Source organism: Ranitomeya variabilis, chromosome 1 (assembly GCF_051348905.1).
Source record: "Ranitomeya variabilis isolate aRanVar5 chromosome 1, aRanVar5.hap1, whole genome shotgun sequence".
Classification (NCBI taxonomy): Eukaryota; Metazoa; Chordata; class Amphibia; order Anura; family Dendrobatidae; genus Ranitomeya; species Ranitomeya variabilis.
This window is the reverse complement of record NC_135232.1, coordinates 211,677,207-211,701,730: the sequence shown is the minus strand read 5'-3', so window position 1 is coordinate 211,701,730 and position 24,524 is coordinate 211,677,207. Positions and strand designations below refer to the sequence as shown.

General features: G+C 43.8%; 1 protein-coding gene across 2 annotated transcripts in view; it reads left to right on the top strand.

Moving 5' to 3' along the window:
* The window catches only part of WSCD2 (WSC domain containing 2), a 799,558-nt gene that overhangs the window by 673,485 nt on the left and 101,549 nt on the right, over positions 1–24,524 (top strand). For both annotated transcript variants that reach the window (XM_077292392.1, XM_077292385.1), the window contains one exon: positions 10,885–11,085. In XM_077292392.1, coding sequence (XP_077148507.1) covers positions 10,885–11,085 — 201 coding nt within the window. The remainder of the gene's footprint in view (positions 1–10,884; positions 11,086–24,524) is intronic.

The window sequence follows — 24,524 nt, the reverse complement described above, 5'->3', positions numbered from 1 at the left end:
GATAAGTTCCTTGGGAGGTCTAGTTTCCAATATGGGGTCACTTGTGGGGGGTTTGTACTGTTTGGGTACATCAGGGGCTCTGCAAATGCAACGTGACGGCTGCTGACCAATCCATTTAAGTCTGCATTCCAAATGGCGCTCCTTCCCTTCCGAGCTCTGTCATGCGCCCAAACAGTGGTTCCCCCCCACATATGGGGTATCAGCGTACTCAGGACAAATTGGAAAACAAATTTTGGGGTCCAATTTATTCTGTTACCCTTGTAAAAATACAAAGCTGGGTGCTAAAAAATCATTTTTGAGAAAAAAAATAAAAATTATTTTCACGGCTCTGCGTTATAATCTGTAGTGAAACACTTGGGGGTTCAAAGCTCTCAAAACACATCTAGATAAGATCCTTAGGGGGTCTACTTTCCAAAATGGTGTCACTTGTAGGGAGTTTCAATGTTTAGGCACATCAGGGGCTCTCCAAACGCAACATGGCGTCCCATCTCAATTCCAGTCAATTTTGCATTGAAAAGTCAAATGGCGCTCCTTCCCTTCCAAGCTCTGCCATGCGCCCAAACAATGGTTTACACCCACATATGGGGTATCATCGTACTCAGGACAAATTGGCCAACATTTTTTGGGGTCCAATTTCTTCTCTTACACTTGGGAAAATAAAAAATTGGGGGCGAAAAGATCATTTTTGTGAAAAAATATGATTTTTTATTTTTACGGCTCTGCATTATAAACTTCTGTGAAGCACTTGGTGGGTCAAAGTGCTCACCACACATCTAGATAAGTTCCTTAGGGGGTCTACTTTCCAAAATGGTGTCACTTGTAGGGAGTTTCAATGTTTAGGCACATCAGGGGTTCTCCAAACGCAACATGGCGTCCCATCTCAATTCCAGTCAATTTTGCATTGAAAAGTCAAATGGCGCTCCTTCCCTTCCAAGCTCTGCCATGCGCCCAAACAATGGTTTACACCCACATATGGGGTATCATCGTACTCAGGACAAATTGGCCAACATTTTTTGGGGTCCAATTTCTTCTCTTACCCTTGGGAAAATAAAAAATTGGGGGCGAAAAGATCATTTTTGTGAAAAAATATGATTTTTTATTTTTACGGCTCTGCATTATAAACTTCTGTGAAGCACTTGGTGGGTCAAAGTGCTCACCACACATCTAGATAAGTTCCTTAGGGGGTCTACTTTCCAAAATGGTGTCACTTGTAGGGAGTTTCAATGTTTAGGCACATCAGGGGCTCTCCAAACGCAACATGGCGTCCCATCTCAATTCCAGTCAATTTTGCATTGAAAAGTCAAATGGCGCTCCTTCCCTTCCAAGCTCTGCCATGCGCCCAAACAATGGTTTACACCCACATATGGGGTATCATCGTACTCAGGACAAATTGGCCAACATTTTTTGGGGTCCAATTTCTTCTCTTACCCTTGGGAAAATAAAAAATTGGGGGCGAAAAGATCATTTTTGTGAAAAAATATGATTTTTTATTTTTACGGCTCTGCATTATAAACTTCTGTGAAGCACTTGGTGGGTCAAAGTGCTCACCACACATCTAGATAAGTTCCTTAGGGGGTCTACTTTCCAAAATGGTGTCACTTGTAGGGAGTTTCAATGTTTAGGCACATCAGGGGCTCTCCAAACGCAACATGGCGTCCCATCTCAATTCCAGTCAATTTTGCATTGAAAAGTCAAATGGCGCTCCTTCCCTTCCAAGCTCTGCCATGCGCCCAAACAATGGTTTACACCCACATATGGGGTATCATCGTACTCAGGACAAATTGCACAACATTTTTTGGGGTCCAATTTCTTCTCTTACCCTTGGGAAAATAAAAAATTGGGGGCGAAAAGATCATTTTTGTGAAACAATATGATTTTTTATTTTTACGGCTCTGCATTATAAACTTCTGTGAAGCACTTGGTGGGTCAAAGTGCTCACCACACATCAAGATAAGTTCCTTAGGGGGTCTACTTTCCAAAATGGTGTCACTTGTAGGGGGTTTCAGTGTTTAGGCACATCAGGGGCTCTCCAAACGCAACATGGCGTCCCATCTCAATTCCAGTCAATTTTGCATTGAAAAGTCAAATGGCGCTCCTTTCCTTCCGAGCTCTGCCATACGCCCAAACAGTGGTTTACCCCCACATATGGGGTATCAGCGTACTCAGGACAAATTGTACAACAACTTTGGGGGTCCATTTTCTCCTGTTACCCTTGGTAAAATAAAACAAATTGGAGCTGAAATAAATTTTGTGTGAAAAAAAGTTAAATGTTCATTTTTATTTAAACATTCCAAAAATTCCTGTGAAACACCTGAAGGGTTAATAAACTTCTTGAATGTGGTTTTGAGCACCTTGAGGGGTGCAGTTTTTAGAATGGTGTCACACTTGGGTATTTTCTATCATATAGACCCCTCAAAATGACTTCAAATGAGATGTGGTCCCTAAAAAAAAATGGTGTTGTAAAAATGAGAAATTGCTGGTCAACTTTTAACCCTTATAACTCCGTCACAAAAAAAAATTTTGGTTCCAAAATTGTACTGATGTAAAGTAGACATGTGGGAAATGTTACTTATTAAGTATTTTGCGTGACATATGTCTGTGATTTAAGGGCATAAAAATTCAAAGTTGGAAAATTGCAAAATTTTCAAAATTTTCGCCAAATTTCCATTTTTTTCACAAATAAACGCAAGTTATATCGAATAAATTTTACCACTAACATGAAGTACAATATGTCACGAGAAAACAATGTCAGAATCGCCAAGATCCGTCAAAGCGTTCCAGAGTTATAGCCTCATAAAGGGACAGTGGTCAGAATTGTAAAAATTGGCCCGGTCATTAACGTGCAAACCACCCTTGGGGGTGAAGGGGTTAATCAGGTGGTGTCATGGACCTAATGTAAAAGAGAAGAATTAACTGGGTAGAAAGGCAAAATGAGCAATTGTAAGTGCACAATGCAATATAATAGTATGACTGCAATATATTAAGAGGATAAAAACTTTGATGGGAGTGCTCCTTTAATTAAAATACTAGGTGAATATGCAAAGCATATATAAAGTACAGTGCAACTCCTCTGATAATTGAGCTTCAAAACTTAGTTAGAGTTATCCATGTCCTTGGTTCTGAAAAAAGTTCTCCTCATTATCTTCATTGCCTTATTATGTGTTAAAGGAGTGTATGCATCTCAAAATTGTGCAGTACTGTATATCACCAAGATACATCACAGCAAGATGAATTGTGGGGGCCAATAAACAAATTCTTTTTGATGTGGAGCGCCCCCACGTCAGGGCAATGGGGTACTCAGTACCGGGTCCTTCTCAGTTCAGGGGAAGTCATGGTGGCCTGACCCGGTCCGTGGCCCCTTGAGGGGCGTCAATAATAAAGGGAAAGTTTGTATAAGGTTCGTGACGCAACCTGTGGTATTCTGTTATGGTTCTCAATGGCAAGAGAACATAGCCCAGCAAACATACGAACTAGCTCTTGGAAGGATGGAAACTAAACTGACCATGAACTAAACCTGCCGCACAACTAACAGTAGCCGGGTAGCGTAGCCTGCGTTTTATCCCTAGACGCCCAGCGCCGGCCGGAGGACTAACTAATCCTGGCAGAGGAAAATATAGTCCTGGCTCACCTCTAGAGAAATTTCCCCGAAAGGCAGACAGAGGCCCCCACAAATATTGGCGGTGATTTTAGATGAAATGACAAACGTAGTATGAAAATAGGTTTAGCAAAATTGAGGTCCGCTTACTAGATAGCAGGAAGACAGAAAGGGCACTTTCATGGTCAGCTGAAAACCCTATCAAAATACCATCCTGAAATTACTTTAAGACTCTAGTATTAACTCATAACATCAGAGTGGCAATTTCAGATCACAAGAGCTTTCCAGACACAGAAACGAAACTACAGCTGTGAACTGGAACAAAATGCAAAAACAAACAAGGACTAAGTCCAACTTAGCTGGGAGTTGTCTAGCAGCAGGAACATGCACAGAAAGGCTTCTGATTACAATGTTGACCGGCATGGAAGTGACAGAGGAGCAAGGCTAAATAGCGACTCCCACATCCTGATGGAAACAGGTGAACAGAGAGGATGATGCACACCAGTTCAATTCCACCAGTGGCCACCGGGGGAGCCCAAAATCCAATTTCACAACAGTACCCCCCCCTCAAGGAGGGGGCACCGAACCCTCACCAGAACCACCAGGGCGATCAGGATGAGCCCTATGAAAGGCACGGACCAAATCGGAGGCATGAACATCAGAGGCAGTCACCCAAGAATTATCCTCCTGACCGTATCCCTTCCATTTGACCAGATACTGGAGTTTCCGTCTGGAAACACGGGAGTCCAAGATTTTTTCCACAACGTACTCCAACTCGCCCTCAACCAACACCGGAGCAGGAGGCTCAACGGAAGGCACAACCGGTACCTCATACCTGCGCAATAATGACCGATGAAAAACATTATGAATAGAAAAAGATGCAGGGAGGTCCAAACGGAAGGACACAGGGTTAAGAATCTCCAATATCTTGTACGGGCCGATGAACCGAGGCTTAAACTTGGGAGAAGAAACCCTCATAGGGACAAAACGAGAAGACAACCACACCAAGTCCCCAACACAAAGCCGAGGACCAACCCGACGCCGGCGGTTGGCAAAAAGCTGAGTCTTCCCCTGGGATAACTTCAAATTGTCCACTACCTGCCCCCAAATCTGATGCAACCTCTCCACCACAGCATCCACTCCAGGACAATCCGAAGATTCCACCTGACCAGAAGAAAATCGAGGATGAAACCCCGAATTACAGAAAAAGGGAGACACCAAGGTGGCAGAACTGGCCCGATTATTGAGGGCAAACTCCGCTAAAGGCAAAAAAGCAACCCAATCATCCTGATCTGCAGACACAAAACACCTCAAATATGTCTCCAAGGTCTGATTCGTCCGCTCGGTCTGGCCATTAGTCTGAGGATGGAAAGCAGACGAGAAAGACAAATCTATGCCCATCCTAGCACAGAATGCTCGCCAAAATCTAGACACGAATTGGGTACCTCTGTCAGAAACGATATTCTCCGGAATACCATGCAAACGGACCACATTTTGAAAAAACAGAGGAACCAACTCGGAAGAAGAAGGCAACTTAGGCAGGGGAACCAAATGGACCATCTTAGAGAAACGATCACACACCACCCAGATGACAGACATCCTCTGAGAAACAGGAAGATCCGAAATAAAATCCATCGAGATGTGTGTCCAGGGCCTCTTCGGGATAGGCAAGGGCAACAACAATCCACTAGCCCGAGAACAACAAGGCTTGGCCCGAGCACAAACGTCACAAGACTGCACGAAGCCTCGCACATCTCGAGACAGGGAAGGCCACCAGAAGGACCTTGCCACCAAATCCCTGGTACCAAAGATTCCAGGATGACCTGCCAACGCAGAAGAATGAACCTCAGAAATGACTTTACTGGTCCAATCATCAGGAACAAACAGTCTACCAGGTGGGCAACGATCAGGTCTATCCGCCTGAAACTCCTGCAAGACCCGCCGCAGGTCTGGAGAAACGGCAGACAATATCACTCCATCCTTAAGGATACCTGTAGGTTCAGAATTACCAGGGGAGTCAGGCTCAAAACTCCTAGAAAGGGCATCCGCCTTAACATTCTTAGAACCCGGCAGGTAGGACACCACAAAATTAAACCGAGAGAAAAACAACGACCAGCGCGCCTGTCTAGGATTCAGGCGTCTGGCGGACTCAAGATAAATTAGATTTTTGTGGTCAGTCAATACCACCACCTGATGTCTAGCCCCCTCAAGCCAATGACGCCACTCCTCAAAAGCCCACTTCATGGCCAAAAGCTCCCGATTCCCAACATCATAATTCCGCTCGGCGGGCGAAAATTTACGCGAGAAAAAAGCACAAGGTCTCATCACGGAGCAATCGGAACTTCTCTGCGACAAAACCGCCCCAGCTCCGATTTCAGAAGCGTCGACCTCAACCTGAAAAGGAAGAGCAACATCAGGCTGACGCAACACAGGGGCGGAAGAAAAGCGGCGCTTAAGCTCCCGAAAGGCCTCCACAGCAGCAGGGGACCAATCAGCAACATCAGCACCCTTCTTAGTCAAATCAGTCAATGGTTTAACAACATCAGAAAAACCAGCAATAAATCGACGATAAAAGTTAGCAAAGCCCAAAAATTTCTGAAGACTCTTAAGAGAAGAGGGTTGCGTCCAATCACAAATAGCCTGAACCTTGACAGGATCCATCTCGATGGAAGAGGGGGAAAAAATATATCCCAAAAAGGAAATCTTTTGAACCCCAAAAACGCACTTAGAACCCTTCACACACAAGGAATTAGACCGCAAAACCTGAAAAACCCTCCTGACCTGCTGGACATGAGAGTCCCAGTCATCCGAAAAAATCAAAATATCATCCAGATACACAATCATAAATTTATCCAAATAATCACGGAAAATGTCATGCATAAAGGACTGAAAGACTGAAGGGGCATTTGAAAGACCAAAAGGCATCACCAAATACTCAAAGTGGCCCTCGGGCGTATTAAATGCGGTTTTCCACTCATCCCCCTGCTTAATTCGCACCAAATTATACGCCCCACGAAGATCTATCTTAGAGAACCACTTGGCCCCCTTTATGCGAGCAAACAAATCAGTCAGCAGTGGCAACGGATATTGATATTTAACCGTGATTTTATTCAAAAGCCGATAATCAATGCACGGCCTCAAAGAGCCATCTTTCTTAGCCACAAAGAAAAAACCGGCTCCTAAGGGAGATGACGAAGGACGAATATGTCCCTTTTCCAAGGACTCCTTTATATATTCTCGCATAGCAGCATGTTCAGGCACAGACAGATTAAATAAACGACCCTTAGGGTATTTACTACCCGGAATCAAATCTATGGCACAATCGCACTCCCGGTGCGGAGGTAATGAACCAAGCTTAGGTTCTTCAAAAACGTCACGATATTCAGTCAAGAATTCAGGAATCTCAGAGGGAATAGATGATGAAATGGAAACCACAGGTACGTCCCCATGCGTCCCCTTACATCCCCAGCTTAACACAGACATAGCTTTCCAGTCAAGGACTGGGTTATGAGATTGCAGCCATGGCAATCCAAGCACCAACACATCATGTAGGTTATACAGCACAAGAAAGCGAATAATCTCCTGGTGATCCGGATTAATCCGCATAGTTACTTGTGTCCAGTATTGTGGTTTATTGCTAGCCAATGGGGTGGAGTCAATCCCCTTCAGGGGTATAGGAGTTTCAAGAGGCTCCAAATCATACCCACAGCGTTTGGCAAAGGACCAATCCATAAGACTCAAAGCGGCGCCAGAGTCGACATAGGCATCCGCGGTAATAGATGATAAAGAACAAATCAGGGTCACAGATAGAATAAACTTAGACTGTAAAGTGCCAATTGAAACAGACTTATCAAGCTTCTTAGTACGCTTAGAGCATGCTGATATAACATGAGTTGAATCACCGCAATAGAAGCACAACCCATTTTTTCGTCTAAAATTCTGCCGTTCACTTCTGGACAGAATTCTATCACATTGCATATTCTCTGGCGTCTTCTCAGTAGACACCGCCAAATGGTGCACAGGTTTGCGCTCCCGCAGACGCCTATCGATCTGGATAGCCATTGTCATGGACTCATTCAGACCCGCAGGCACAGGGAACCCCACCATAACATCCTTAATGGCATCAGAGAGACCCTCTCTGAAATTCGCCGCCAGGGCGCACTCATTCCACTGAGTAAGCACAGCCCATTTACGGAATTTCTGGCAGTATATTTCAGCTTCGTCTTGCCCCTGAGATAGGGACATCAAGGCCTTTTCCGCCTGAAGTTCTAACTGAGGTTCCTCATAAAGCAACCCCAAGGCCAGAAAAAACGCATCCACATTGAGCAACACAGGATCCCCTGGAGCCAATGCAAAAGCCCAATCCTGAGGGTCGCCCCGGAGCAAAGAAATCACAATCCTGACCTGCTGAGCAGGATCTCCAGCAGAGCGAGATTTCAGGGACAAAAACAACTTGCAATTATTTTTGAAATTTTGAAAGCAAGATCTATTCCCCGAGAAAAATTCAGGCAAAGGAATTCTAGGTTCAGATATAGGAACATGAACAACAAAATCTTGTAAGTTTTGAACTTTCGTGGTGAGATTATTCAAACCTGCAGCTAAACTCTGAATATCCATTTTAAACAGGTGAACACAGAGCCATTCCAGGATTAGAAGGAGAGAGAGAGAGAGAAAGGCTGCAATATAGGCAGACTTGCAAGAGATTCAATTACAAGCACACTCAGAACTGAGAAAAAAAAAAAAAATCTTCAGCAGACTTCTCTTTTCTCTCCTTTCTCTGTCAATTAATTTAACCCTTTTAGGCCGGTCAAACTGTTATGGTTCTCAATGGCAAGAGAACATAGCCCAGCAAACATACGAACTAGCTCTTGGAAGGATGGAAACTAAACTGACCATGAACTAAACCTGCCGCACAACTAACAGTAGCCGGGTAGCGTAGCCTGCGTTTTATCCCTAGACGCCCAGCGCCGGCCGGAGGACTAACTAATCCTGGCAGAGGAAAATATAGTCCTGGCTCACCTCTAGAGAAATTTCCCCGAAAGGCAGACAGAGGCCCCCACAAATATTGGCGGTGATTTTAGATGAAATGACAAACGTAGTATGAAAATAGGTTTAGCAAAATTGAGGTCCGCTTACTAGATAGCAGGAAGACAGAAAGGGCACTTTCATGGTCAGCTGAAAACCCTATCAAAATACCATCCTGAAATTACTTTAAGACTCTAGTATTAACTCATAACATCAGAGTGGCAATTTCAGATCACAAGAGCTTTCCAGACACAGAAACGAAACTACAGCTGTGAACTGGAACAAAATGCAAAAACAAACAAGGACTAAGTCCAACTTAGCTGGGAGTTGTCTAGCAGCAGGAACATGCACAGAAAGGCTTCTGATTACAATGTTGACCGGCATGGAAGTGACAGAGGAGCAAGGCTAAATAGCGACTCCCACATCCTGATGGAAACAGGTGAACAGAGAGGATGATGCACACCAGTTCAATTCCACCAGTGGCCACCGGGGGAGCCCAAAATCCAATTTCACAACAGTATTCGGTCAGGATGACCGACGCTGCTTAGGGGTCCACTGGGGTGATGTTATGGCAGCTAGATGGTATACCTTCCCACAGGTGAAGTGTATCCCTAGGGCTTCCCACAGGTGTAGGTGGTGATAGTGGACGATGTAAGGCACGGTGAATAACGAAGACACAAGGTTGCAGCCTCTTTACCTTTTACTGGAAGCTTCAGCATCCACAGTCCAGGGTGCGGACCACAGGGTAGGTAGAGTCCGGCCAGTCCGAAGTCAAATCCAGAGTTCCCTTATCCAGGTGGAAATCAGTAGCCTTCCTACTAGCGCCTGTGTGTTGTAGTACCTCCCTGCTGAGCAACTCGGTAAGGTCCTCACAACTTTTGTTGATGTTCTAGATGTTATTTCTTCCTCTCTGTCCCCCAGATGGTATGGATAGGACAAACCCGTTTGACTGATGGCCTGAGGCTTGCTTATAGGGACCCTAGAGACGCCCCGACCCCCACAATGTGCCACTGTGTCTTCATAGGTATTTAGGTCGGGCAGCCAACTTGGAATTGACTGTCCTGCCGGTCTCTGAAGTAAAGCGTAGAGTCAATTACTCCCTCGGTGTTCCGGCTACCGGCTACGCGCCTCAGAAGGAGGCAGCCTTTACAGGGCAGAACTCCTCCCGGTGTTTTCTTCTTGTGCTGTGACTTCATTTCTCACTCTTTACAACACAGTTCTCTTCGTGTCCTTTCTAGGATGCTGCCGCACGCGGGGCAGGCGCAACTCCATAGCTTTCTATCCCGCTAGGCCTCTGTCAGGATCCCACCCCTGACAGGGACCCTCTGTCTGCAGCTCAGATGTTCCTCCTTTTCCCCCTGTTTGCCTGACAGGTGTTGTCTGGGCAAAGCCCAGCCAGCGTCTCTCTAACTTTCTATCCAAACCACCAGTTTTACCCTTATGTGAGGAGTGCCCTACTGGTGGATTGGAGTGTGAAGTGTGGTGTTTGGTTTGTGATACCTGGAAAGATGAACTCCTTTATTACCTTCAGACGTAATATCACTCCCCCTGGTGGAAGAATGACATTACTGCAGCAACCAGGACTCTGGGGTGCTGCAGATGCAAACATATAAAGTAGGGATTATCCACAAACAGATTATTAATAATACAAATACAAACTCCTAACCAGACCAAATGTATGTAGGCTCTGCTAAATGGCACAATAAACTACATCAGTTGTAAAGAACTACATGGAGCATGATGTTGTCAATGGATTATTTTTATATAAAGACGTTGCGGCTAAACAAATAACTGCATACTTAGATATGATTGGGTGCTTTCATTAGGCTTCATTTGGAAGATTTATTCATTTTGATCTGTTAAAAATTAATTGTTTTGAAAGCTTTTATATAGATGTGAATTAAGTTTAAAGCGTAATTTTAATTTTGTTATGTACTCAATGACTATTTTGTTATTTCTCACTAATACAAAATAATCGAAATTTTTTTAACTGAAAAATTATGAACTATATATCAATTCTAAAATAGTTATAACACTCATTATGTTGTGGCCTAATGTTTATTTGGGTAACACATATCATTGTATTCTAAATTTGAAAGGCAAACTAACATTTAATCATGTACTTGACTGCCATAAAATGTCAAGTAAGTGATTACCGTAATAAGTTATTGTCTTCTTTTGATACCTGTGCCTTTTATAAGGCATACATTTTGCAATTTGTCAACATTTTTGGCAATATCTTATATGGAATGTATGTTGTGCAGGCTTTAAAGGGGAGAGAGACCACTGGAGAAATGGGCGCACAGTTTGCATAAAGACTCATGAAAGTGGAAGGAAGGAGATTGAAGCTTTTGATGCTGCTGTTTTGCTTATTCGGAATCCATACAAAGCGTTAATGGCAGAATTCAACAGGAAATATGGTGGACATATTGGATTTGCATCACAGGCTCATTGGAAAGGAAAAGGTAATGAGTTATTCCTTCTATGAAGGCTCAAAGTTGCTTTCAAGATACAAAATTAGTATTATAATCTCATTACTTGTGGGGAAAGTAAAGCTGCATGCAGAATTTTCAGATCAGATATTAAGAAATGTATTCCTCTGAAAGGGAACCTGTTGTAAAAATATGCTACTAACTTGCAGATATGGGGTTAATCGTGTTCTGAAGCTGCCCAGCGCCCACACTGAGAGCTCTGCTGCTGCGAGGCAATGAACTTTATACCTCCCAACAGCCTTGGACTTTCAGTCATAGGGGTGGGCTGGCGCTGCTTCAGTAACCACTCAGTTCATAGTGATCTGCAGCTGAAACCACCCCCTGGCATTGACTGACAGCCGGGTTCTCAGAGTGCTGTAAACATGCAGATTAATCCCATATCTACAGGTTAATAGTATTATTTTTTGCATTACAGGTTGCCTTTAATGACTTTGGTGCATTGTTTGCTGTGTGTGTTGCAGAAAATGACATCTGGACTACTACTGGTGGAGATTTTCACTATAATATAAACTGATTTCTGGTGCTAATTATGGCAAATTTGATTGAACACTTTTTGGCTACTCTCCACCCACTGTTTTGAAAAATTGGTTGAGAGGGGAAAGGAAGAAAATTAAATTAAATGGTAAATTAGGTGATGGCTTTGTGATTCCTCTATACTCTAATATATCTTAATAATTCGTAATATTTCAATCACTAAAAGAGATTTTTGCTTTTTTTTAATCTTTTTTTGGTAGTAGGGAGGCCTCCCACAAAAACATTGGCCACAGGTTTTACCGCTACCAGGGCTCCTAACAATCAGTTATGCATGTCAGTCTCATGTAATCTGACAGCAAGCATCCAATCCAAAGTCATGGTCTATCCATGCAATATACCATTACATAGTATATTATTATACTATGGTATTATGGTAATATACCATTACATGGTATATGTAATATACAGACACGTTGGATGCTTTTAAAAGAGAGTAGATTTGGTAGCCACTCTCTTTGCTTATGGATAGAAAACCAGTGACATGGGCAGCTTGGTGGGTAGATGTTCATTCCTCCCTATGTATTCATTATGCTAATAGTCACTAATATACAGTATTATGCTGTAGACCTAAAAGAAATATGTGCAATGCCCACAGTTATTTACAATCCAACAATCAAAACTTCATACAGTAGTTATAAATGCAGCACATTAGATAAATGTAGATGTGGCATTGTTTGCTAGACATCAATGGATCCTTTCTTCTGACTGGCATTAATAGCTCTCAACTAAATGAAGACAATAGATCATAATGGAAAAGCAAAAAACTGTTATTATAAGGCTGGAGTCACACACAAAGTATAAATCGGTCCGTTTTACACGGACTAGAATCGCACAAATGTTTCATGAACAGTGATCCGTGTGCAATGCGAGGATGCGATTTTTTCTCAAAAAAATATCCGATTGTCATCCGTATGGCATCCGTACGGCGAGATTCTCTCGCTGGCTTGCAAAATGGATGTATAATGGATCCATGGGCTCAAATATTTGTGAGAACATTTATACAGTCTATATATATATATATATATATATATATATATATATATATATATATATATATATATATATATATATACATATATATATATATATATATATATATATATGTGTGTCAGTGAGACACACATATATGGCATGAACTCACATGAACTGTGGCATGGGAATGTTTCTGAATATTTTCTCATGCTACAGTTCATATGAGTTCATGCCACCAGGGGGCGCAGCTTTGGTGACGGCACCGCTAGTTACCGAAGCTCCGTTCCCTGGATTTCATTCATTCCCCAGTCTTTTACAGCCAGGATCGGCAGCATTAGCAGTGCTCCTGGTTGTAAATGTATTTAACCCCTTGAGATGGATTTACATCGTGGGACTTGACTGTACGGCGGACAAGTATAGGATATTGTTGCTTTTTATTTTGGAATTTTTTACAGGAGAACAAGCGTCTTCAGTTGGATTGAGCATACAATAAAGATAATAAAACCTGTGTGTTTCTTTCTTTCATTAAAATACTTTATTCTTAACCCCTTAATCCCATATGACATACTATCCTGTCGAGGTGACCAGGGACTTAATTCTCAGTGACGAGATAGTACACCATATGTGATCGGCCGCGCTCACGGGGGGAGCGTGGCCGATCGCGGCTGGGTGTCAGACCGCTGCTGGCGCATTAACCCCCGGCACACTGCGATCAAAGATGATCGCAGTGTTCCGGCGGTATAGGGAAGCATCACGCAGGGAGAGGGTTCCCTGCATGCTTCCCTGAGACCCTCAGAGCAACAGGATGTGATTGCGTTGCTCCGAGGGTCTCATACCTCCTCCTCCCTGCAGGCCTGGTACAATATGGCTGCAGGGCTGCTTCCGGGTCCTGCAGGGAGGTGGCTTGCAAGCACCTGCTCAGAACAAGTGCTTGCAAGCGTCCCTGCAGTGCCTGTGTGATCGCTGATCTGGCACAGTGCTCAGCGATCTGACCCTATAACATGATCCTCCCCCCTGGGGCAATGTTATAAAGCAAAAAAAAAAATATTCACACATGTGGAAAAAAAAATTCCTAAATCAAGAAAAATATATATAGATTGTTGCCATAAATACATTTCTTTAACTAAAAAAAAACAAACAATAAAAGTACACATGTTTAGTATCGCCGCGTCCGTAACGACCCAACCTATAAAACTGTCCCACTATTTAGCCCCTTCAGTGATCATCATAAAAAAACGAGGCTAAAAACAAAGTTTTATTATCATACCTTCGAACAAAAAGTGGAATAACACGCGATCAAAAAGACGGATATAAATCACCATGGTACCGCTGAAAACATCATCTTCTCCCGCAAAAAACAACCTGCCATACAACATCATCAGTGAAAAAATAAAAAAGTTATAGTCCTCAGAATAAAGCGATGCAAAAATAATTATTTTTTCTATAAAATCGTTTTTATCGTATAAAAGTGCCAAAACATAAAAAATGATATAAGTGAGGTATCGCTGTAATCGTACTGACCCGAAGAATAAAACTGCTTTATCAATTTTACCAAATGTGAAATGGTATAAACACACCCCCCAAAAAGAAATTCATGAATAGCTGGTTTTTGGTCATTCTGCCTCACAAAAATCGGAATAAAAAGCGATCAAAAAATGTCACATGCCCGAAAATGGTAACAATAAAAACGTCAACTAGTCCCGCAAAAAACAAGACCTCACATGACTGTTGACCAAAATATTGAAAAATTATAGCTCTCAAAATGTGGAGATGCAAAAACTATTTTTTGCAATAAAAAGCGTGTTTTAGTGTGTGACGGCTGCCAATCACAAAAATCCGCTAAAAACCCGCTATAAAAGTAAATCAAACTTCCCTTCATGACCCCCTTTAATTAGGGAAAAATAATAAAATAAAAAAATGTATTTATTTCCATTTTCCCATTAGGGTTAGGGTTGGGGCTACGGTTAGGGTTAGGGTTGGGGATAGTGTTGGGGCTAAGGTTAGGGTTAGGGCTTGGGTTGGGGATAGGGTTGGGGCTAGGGTTGGGGATAGGGTTGGGGCTAGGGTTAGGGCTAGGGTTAGGGTTGGAGCTAGGGTTAGGGTTGGGGCTAGGGTTAGGGTCGGGGCTAGGGTTAGGGTCGTGGTTAGGGCTAGGGTTAGGGTTGGGGCTAGGGTTAGAGTTAAGGTTGGGGCTAGGGTTGCGGTTAGTGCTACAGTTAGGGTTGGGGCTAAAGTTAAGGTTAGGGTTGGGGCTAAAGTTAGGGTTAAGTTTGGGGCTAAAGTTAGGGTTAGGGTTGGGGCTAAAGTTAGGGTTAGGGTTTGGTTACATTTACAATTGGGATTAGGGTTAGGGGTGTGTCAGGGTTAGGGGTGTGGTTAGGGTTATGGTTGGGATTAAGGTTAGGGGTGTGTTGGATTTAAGGGTGTGGTTAGGGTTGGGATTAGGGTTAGGGGTCTGTTGGGGTTAGGGGTGTGTTGGGGTTAGGGTTGTGGTTGGGGTTAGGATTAGGGGCATGTTCGGGTTAGGGGTGTGGTTAGGGTTATGGGTAGAGTTGGGAATAGGGTTAAGGGTGTGTTTGGGTTAGGGTTTCAGTTAGAATTGGGGGGCTTAAACTGTTTAGGCACATCAAGGGCTCTCTAAATGCGACATGACGTTCAATCTCAATTCCAGCCAATTCTGCGTTGAAAAAGTAAAACAGTGCTCCTTCCTTTCCGAGCTCTCCTGTGCACCCAAACAGGGGTTTAACCTAACATATGGGGTATCAGCGTACTCAGGACAAATTGGACAACAACATTTGTGGTCCAATTTCTCTTGTTACCCTTGGTAAAATAAAAATTTGGGGGGCTAAAAAACATTTTTGTAGGAAAAAAATTATTTTTTATTTTCATGGCTCTGCATTTCTAACTGTAGTGAAACACTTGGGGGTTCAAAGTTCTCACAACACATCTAGATAAGTTCCTTGGGTGGTCTAGTTTCCAATATCGGGCCACTTGTGGGGGGTTTCTACAGTTTAGGTGCATCAGAGGCTCTGCAAATGCAACGTGACGCCTGCAGACCAATCCATTTAAGCCTGCATTCCAAAAGGCACTCCTTCCCTTCCGAGCTCTGCCATGCACCCAAACGGTGGTTCCCCCCACATATGGGGTATCAGTGTACAATGGACAAATTGCACAACAACTTTTTGGGTCCAATTTCTTCTCTTACCCTTGGGAAAATAAAAAATTGGGGGCAAAAAATCATTTTTGTGAAAAAATATGATTTTTAATTTTTACGGCTCTACATTATAAACTTCTGTGAAGCACTTGGTGGGTCAAAGTACGCACCACACATCTAGATAAGTTCCTTAGTTGGTCTACTTTCCAAAATGGTGTCATTTGTGGGGGGTATCAATGTTTAGGTACATTAGGGGCTCTCCAAACGCAACATGGCTTCCCATCTCAATTCCAGTCAATTTTGCATTGAAAAGTCAATTGGCATTCCTTCCCTTGCGAGCTCTGCCATGCGCCCAAACAGTGGTTTACCCCCACATATGGGGTATCAGCGTACTCAGGACAAATTGTACAACACCTTTTGCCATCCAATTTCTTCTTTTACCCTTGGGAAAATAAAAATTGGAGGCGAAAAGATAATTTTTGTGAAAAAATATGATTTTTTATTTTTGTGGCTCTGCATTATAAACTTCTGTGACGCACTTGGTGGGTCAAACTGCTCTCCACACATCTAGATAAGTTCCTTAGGGGGTCTAATTTCCCAAATGTTGTCACTTGTGGGGAGTTTCAATGTTTAGGCACATCAAGGACTCTCCAAATGCAACATGGCGTCCCTTCTCAATTCCAGTCAATTTTGCATTGAAAAACACCTACAGCTCCCAAATTTTACACACACACTTCTAACATTATTAGTGAGGGATATGTAAAAATCTAACGGATATGAAATTGTTTACTGTATGTCCTGTCAGGTGCAGTAAAAATGTAGCAAAAGCCGACAATTGAATTACCTGCTTTTATGCTATCTAGCTCTGTATTAAATATATATATATGTGTGTCTCACTGATATATATATATATATATATATATATATATATATATATATATATATATATATATATACACCTATTCTATGTGTAGATATTTATTCTATCTATTCTATTCTAACCTGTCAGTGTGATTTTACTGTACACCGCACTGAATTACCGGCTTTTCTAAAGGACACAGGTGCATATTTCTCGCAAGTCAAACGTGGGGTCTGCGTGTAATCCGCATTTTTCTCACCCCCATAGACTTGTATTGGCGATTCTCAGCCAAGAAATGCTGACAATCGCATGCTAATACGGCTGAGAAAATATTGGATAATGGGAGCTGCCCCATAGATTAACATTGGTCCGAATGCTATGGGATTTTTTATCGCATAGCACTTGTCCTTATTACGCTCTGGTGTGACTCCAGCCTAAAGGAAACACAGCAAAAAATTAGTAAACGTCATTAGCTATAAATGTAGGGAAAAAAAGTTAAAACTCTTGCCTGCACATTTATTCAGTGCTGTAAGAGCTGTGAAGTTTTGGATAAATCTTTATTTGGATTTGGCTTTAACAGCGGATAGTTTCAAGAAAAGATCAGGCACTTTCAGGCAAGTCATAAACTTTAACCAAAAACCAAGGAGAAAATTGAGACCCAATATTTTAGCATTCCAAGTAGAAACAGAAACATATAACCAAAAACCACTACCTGAAAAAATACTGATTGACAACTTAGTAAAACCAGAATATTTTATTATAACACATAAGACACCAACCAAAACAATACACAGAAAATCTCAGAGAGGCACAAGGCACTATTTAACCCCTTAACGACCGCCGATACGCCTTTTAACGGCGGCCGCTAAGGGTACTTAATCCACAGCGCCGTTAATTAACGGCGATGTGGAAAAAGTGAATAGCGCCCCCCAGAGTCGGATTTTCTCTGGGGTCTCGGTTGCCGAGGGTAGCCGAGACCCCAGAGAACATGATTCGGGGGGTTTTTACCGACCCCCGAGTTGCGTTCGCCGGTAATTAACCGTTTACCGGCGGTCGCAACAAAAAAAAAACAAAACGCGATTTGCCGTTTAATTTCTCTGTCCTCCGATGTGATCGCACATCGGAGGACAGAGAAATGTGGTCCCCGATGGCCCCCAATAGCCCCCCAATACTTACCTACCTCCCCCGGTGCTCCTCGTGTCTCCCCATGGGCGCCGCCATCTTTTTTCTGGGAAAAAATGGCGGGTGCACGCGCAGTGCGCCCGCCGCCCGGCACCCGGATGTTCTTTGGGGTCTCGGCTGCCGGGGGTAGCCGAGACCCCAAAGAACATGATCAGGGTCGGTTTGCACCGACCCCTGCTTTGCGATCGCCGGTAATTAACAGTTTACCGGCGACCGCAAAAAAAAAAAAAAAAAAAAAGCGATCAGTTATTTCTCTGTCCTCTGATGTGATCGCACATCAGAGGACAGAGAAATAGGGGGATTCGGGGACCCTATCATACTCACCCGGGGTCCCTGGGTCCTCTTCTGTCTTCTCCTGCCAGCCGGCTTTTTCAACATGGCGGGCGCATGCGCAGTGCGCCCGCCATCTGCTGCCATCTGCCGGCCGGCAGGAGAAGACAAGTTGGGGCTAAAATTAGGGTTAGGGTTAGGGTTAGGGTTAGGGTTAGAGTTAGGGTTAGGGTTAGGGTTAGGGTTAGAGTTAGGGTTAGGGTTAGGGTTAGAGTTAGGGTTAGAGTTAGGGTTAGGGTTAGGGTTAGGGTTGGGGCTAAATTTAGGGTTAGGGCTAGGGTTAGGGTTAGGCTACTTTCACACTAGCGTTTTTTGGCTTCCGTCGCAATGCGTCGTTGGAGAAAAAACGCATCCTGCAAAAGTGCTTGCAGGATGCGTTTTTTCTCCATTGGCTTGCATTAGCGACGCATTGCGACGGATTGCCACATGTCGCATCCGTCGTGCGACGGATGCGTCGTGCTTCGGCGGACCGTCGACACAAAAAAAACTACATGTAACTTTTTTGTGCGACGTGTCCGCCATTTCCGACCGCGCATGCGTGGCCGGAACTCCGCCCCCGCCTCCCCGCACCTCACAATGGGGCAGCGGATGCGTTGAAAAAACAGCATCCGCTGCACCCGTTGTGCGGCGCTTACAACGCTAGCGTCGGTACGTCGGCCCGACACACTGCGATGGGCCGAGTACGACGCTAGTGTGAAAGTAGCCTTAGGCTTCTTTCACACTTGCGTCGGTACGGGGCGGTCGCAATGCGTTGGCCCGATGTACCGACGCACGTTGTGAAAATTGTGCACAACGTGGGCAGCGGATGCAGTTTTTCAACGCATCCGCTGCCCAGTCTATGTCCTGGGGAGGAGGGGGCAGAGTTACGGCCACGCATCCGCGGAAATGGCGGACGCGACGTACAAAAAAAAGGTTACATTGAACTTTTTTTGTGACGACGGGGGCTAAAGTTATGGTTAGGGTTGGGGCTAAAGTTAGGGTTAGAGTTGGGATTAGGGTTAGGGTTTGGATTAGGGTTGGGATTAGTGTTACGTTTGGGATTAGGGTTGGGATTAGGGTTAGGGTTGGGATTAGGGTTAGGGGTGTGTTGGATTTAGGGTTTTGATTAGGGTTATGGTTAGGGTTGAGATTAGGGCTGTTTTGGGGTTAGGGTTGTGATTATCGTTAGGGTTGTGATGAGGATTATGGATCGGGTTGAGATTAGGGTTAGGGCTGTGTTGGGGTTAGGGTTGGAGTTAGAATTGGGGGGTTTCCACTGTTTAGGTACATCAGGGGGTCTCCAAACACGACAGCCAATTTTGCGCTAAAAAAGTCAAATGGTACTCCCTCCCTTCTGAGCTCTGCCGTGCGCCCAAACAGTGGTTTACCCCCACATATTGGGCATCAGCGTACTCGGGATAAATTGGACAACAACTTTTGCGGTCCAATTTCTCCTGTTACCCTTGTGAAAATAAAAACTTGGGGGCTAAAAATCTTTTTTGTTGGAAAAAAATATATTTTTTTATTTTCACTACTCTGCATTATAAATTTCTGTGAAGCACTTGAGCTTTCAAAGTTCTCACCACATATCTAGATAAGTTCCTTAGGGGGTCAAGTTTCCAAAATTTGGTCACTGGTGGGGGTTTCTACTGTTTAGGTACATTAGGGGTCTGCAAACGCAACATAACGCCCGCAGACAATTCTATCAAAGTCTGCATTCCAAAATGGCGCTCCTTCCCTTCCGAGCTCTGCCGTGCGCCCAAACAGTGGTTTACCCCCACATATGGGGTACCAGCATACTCAGGACAAATTGGACAACAACAAATTGGACAAAGACCTGTCTCAGAGAGTCCAGGAAGTGAGGAGCACTCTGTACCACACGATCATCACGCTACAACAGCGGCATTGCCCACTCCAACGCCCTGCCTGGCAGAAGGGATATGATAAATCCCACTTTAGCCCATTCCGTAGGAAAACATGCAGCCAGATGCTCAAGATGTATGGTGCACTGGCTCACGAATCCCCAACAAAGCTTACTGCCACCAGCAAATTTGTCTGGAAATGGAAGTCGGGATAAAGTCGGAACAGGGGTGGCAGAGGACAAACTGGCTGCAGCTACGCTAGCAGCCTGTACAGCGACTGCGGTGACATCCACAGCCGAGGTTTTGCGCTCAAGAGCCGCCAATCTACCCTCCAGCTGCTGGATGTACTGGTGTAGACACTGATCGTCCACCATTTTCGACCCTGGCGCTAGTATTATGATAGGGTTGGCGGAACGCACCGAGTATATATATTAGTAATAATAGGTGCGTTCGCAACCCAGGGTTCACCGTGCAGGAGAGTAACCTGTGCCGGTATTCTAGGGGCTTATTTCAGCCAACCCTGACCTCATGCAGACATGACCACTAAAGCAGCAAAGCTCAAGACATAGGTTGATACTAGCGCATGGCCGTGCGGCCATGCAAACCTTTTATAGCTGCAGCAGACAAGGACCTTCCTAGTGGTCCAATAGGAACCACAACAGGACCTAAGCATGTGACCCCCCGACTTCCAATGGGAGGTAGTCCCGTGGGCATGCTAAGTATGGGAAAAGCAGGACTTAGGCTAGTTTCACATTTGCGTTTAAAAACGCAGCGTTGAAAACACAAACGCAGGTGGTGAAAAAATGCATGTAAACGCGTGCAAACGCTGCGTTTATTAGACGCATGCGTTTTCTCATGCGGTGTCATTGAGGCACACATATATATATATATATATATATATATATATATATATATATTTATATTTAAGCGATATAGCAGAAAAGCCGATTGCCGGCTTTTCATTTCACCTGCCTAAACCCGACACGATATGAGACATGGTTTACATACAGTAAACCATGTCATATCCCCCTTTTTTTTGCATATTCCACACTACTAATGTTAGTAGTGTGTATGTGCAAAATTTCAGCGCTGTAGCTATTAAATTTAAGGGTTAAATCGCGGAAAAAATTGGCGTGGGCTCCCGCGCAATTTTCTCCGCCAGAGTGGTAAAGCCAGTGACTGAGGGCAGATATTAATAGCCTGGAGAGGGTCCACGGTTATTGCCCCCCCCGGCTAAAAACATCTGCCCCCAGCCACCCCAGAAAAGGCACATCTGGAAGATGCGCCTATTCTGGCACTTGGCCACTCTCTTCCCATTCCCGTGTAGCGGTGGGATATGGGGTAATGAAGGGTTAATGTCACCTTGCTATTGTAAGGTGACATGTCTGTAACTGGCAGTTTCTATATCCTCTCACATAGAGGTAATGTGACTGACATCAGCCTTTCCACCAACACACCCTAACAACATGCTATTACCTCACACAAGCTTTGTTATACTGAGAATGTCCTGCCTATATTAACCAATCAGAGCTCAGATTAATTAACTGTAGCAAAGTAGAAGCTGAGCTGTGATTGGTTGCTATTGGCAGACTGATAAATGCCAGCCAACAGGAAGCCCTTCCCCCTGGCAGTATATATTAGCTCACACATACACATAATTGTGGTAAAAATAGTCTGTAACTGGCAGTTTCTATATCCTCTCACATAGAGGTAATGTGACTGACATCAGCCTTTCCACCAACACATCCTAACAACATGCTATTACCTCACACAAGCTTTGTTATACTGAGAATGTCCTGCCTATATTAACCAATCAGAGCTCAGATTAATTAACTATAGCAAAGTAGAAGCTGAGCTGTGATTCGTTGCTATTAGCAGCCTGATAACTCCCCAGCCAACAGGAAGCCCTTTCCCCTGGCAGTATATATTAGCTCACACATGTACATAATAGACAGGTCATGTGACTGACAGCTGCTGTATTTCCTATATGGTACATTTGTTGCTCTTGTAGTTTTTCTGCTTATTAATCAGATTTATATTTTTGAAGGATAATACCAGACTTATGTGTGTTTTAGGGCGAGTTTCATGTGTCAATTTGTTTGTGTTGATTTGCGTGTGGTGACATGCATGTAGCGACTTTTGTGAGATGAGTTTTGTGTGGCGACATGCGTGTAGCAACTTTTTGTGTGTCAAGTTGCATGTGACAGGTTAGTGTGTTTTGTGCGTCAAGTTTTATGTGTGGTGCGTTTTGAGTATGTGCAAGTTTTGTGTGAGGCAACTTTTGCATGTGTTGCAACTTTTGTGCATGTGGCAATTTTTCTGCGTGTGCAAGTTTTGCGTGTGGCGAGTTTTCCATGAGGTGAGTTTTGCACGTGTGGCGAGTTTTGCGTGAGCCTAGTTTTGCATGTGGCGAATTTGGTGAGTGGCGAGTTTTGAGCGGCGACTTTTGCGTTTCGACTTTTATGTGGCGAGGTTGGTGTATGTGTGGTGAAATGTGTGCTGAGGGTGGTATATGTGTTCAAGCACGTGGTAGTGTGTGGCGCATTTTGTGTGTGTGTTCATATCCCACAGTTATTTTTACCACAATAATGCCTCATAAGAAAAGGAATTCCATGGCACGAATGTCAGCTGATGCGAAAAGAAAAGCTGCATTACGGGCCAATGAAAAATGTGAAGACCGAGAAACAAGGCTGACACACATGAGAACAGCAGCTGCTTTCTCAAGAGCCAATGAACTTTCTGAGCAGAGGGAAGCAAGGCTTGCAGACAAGAGAATAAGAGCTGCTTCCTCAAGAGCCAATGAACTTTTTGAGGAGAGGGAAGCAAGGCTTGCAGACAAGAGAATAAGAGCTGCTTCCTCAACAGCCAATGAACTTTCTGAGGAGAGGGAAGCAAGGCTTGCAGACATGAAAACAAGAGCTGCTTACTCAAGAGCCAATGAACTTTCTGAGGAGAGGGAAGCAAGGCTTGCAGACATGAAAACAAGAGCTGCTTCCTCAAGAGCCAATGAACTTTCTGAGGAGAGGGAAGCAAGGCTTGCAGACAAGAGAACAAGAACTGCTTCCTCAAGAGCCAATGAATTTTATGAGGAGAGGGATGCGAGGCTTGCAGTCATGAAAACAAGAGCTGCTTCCTCAAGGGCCAATGAGTCATCTCAGCAGAGAGAAGGCCGACTTGCCACTAAGAGAATTGCTATTTCTTCCGCCAGGACACAGGAAATGGTTGGAGATTTGAAACATGCTGCCTTTTGTTACCAGTCAGAAATCAGGATAATCCTAAAGTTCAGATAGGAAAAATGGATGTGGTCTGCATGTACTGCAGTGCCCTAAAATAGAAAGATGAACCGCCAGGTTTATGCTGTGCAAATGGCAAGATAAAACTTCCACCTCTCCTGTCACCACCAGATCCCCTAAAGTCTCTGATGACGGGTACCAGTACAATATCAAAGCATTTCTTGGACAACATCAAGAAGTACAACTCCTGCTTCCAAATGACATCATTTGGTGCAACAAAAGAAATGTTTACAACAGGATTTATGCCGACATTTAAAGTTCAAGGACAGGTTTACCACTCAATTGGCTCACTGCTTCCATTACAAGGAGAAGAACCTCAATTTCTTCAACTCTTCTTCATGGGAAATGCAGAAGCAGAGGCTCAGCGGAGATGCTCTTTAATTACTAACACTCGCCTTGATATTGTCACTAATTTGCAGCAGTTCCTTCACTCCAACAATCCATATGTTCAACTTTTCAAGACTGCACTTGAATGCATGCCAAATGACGATTACAAGGTTGTCATTCGAGCTGACAAAACACCACAAGGTGAGCATCAGCGACGTTTCAATGCTCCCACATTTGATGATGTAGCAATCTTGATTGTAGGCAATGATTTTCAAAGCCGAGACATTGTGCTTCAGAAAAGGAACAATAGTTTGCAACGAGTAGCAGAAACTCACAGGTCCTATGATGCACTGCAATATCCAATCATCTTTTGGCAGGGACAGGATGGCTATCACTTTGGAATACCTCAGACAGATCCTACAACAGGCAACCCTTCAGGAAAAAAAGTGTCTGCCATGGACTTCTATGCATATAGGATCATGACAAGATTTGCAGAGGAAAATCACATCTTGAAATGCAAACACCTCTTCCACCAATTGATTGTTGACATGTATGCAAAGATTGAGAGTGAACGTCTGTTATATATCTGACTAAATCAAAAGAAGCTCAGGGCAGAGGAATATATTCACCTTAGAGATGCTGTTGCAAATGATGCCGATCCAAAAGAGTTGGGGAAAATGGTTATTCTTCCATCAACTGTCACTGGAAGCCCACGACACATGCATGAATACACACAGGATGCAATGACTTATGTGAGAAAGTATGGCCGTCCAGATCTTTTCATCACCTTTACTTGCAATCCTGCCTGGGAGGAAATTGGAGGGCACCTGTTGCCGGGCCAAAAAACAGTGAATTGACATGACCTTATTGCTCGGGTTTTCAAACAGAAACTTTCAAAAATGATTAGTCTCATCACAAAA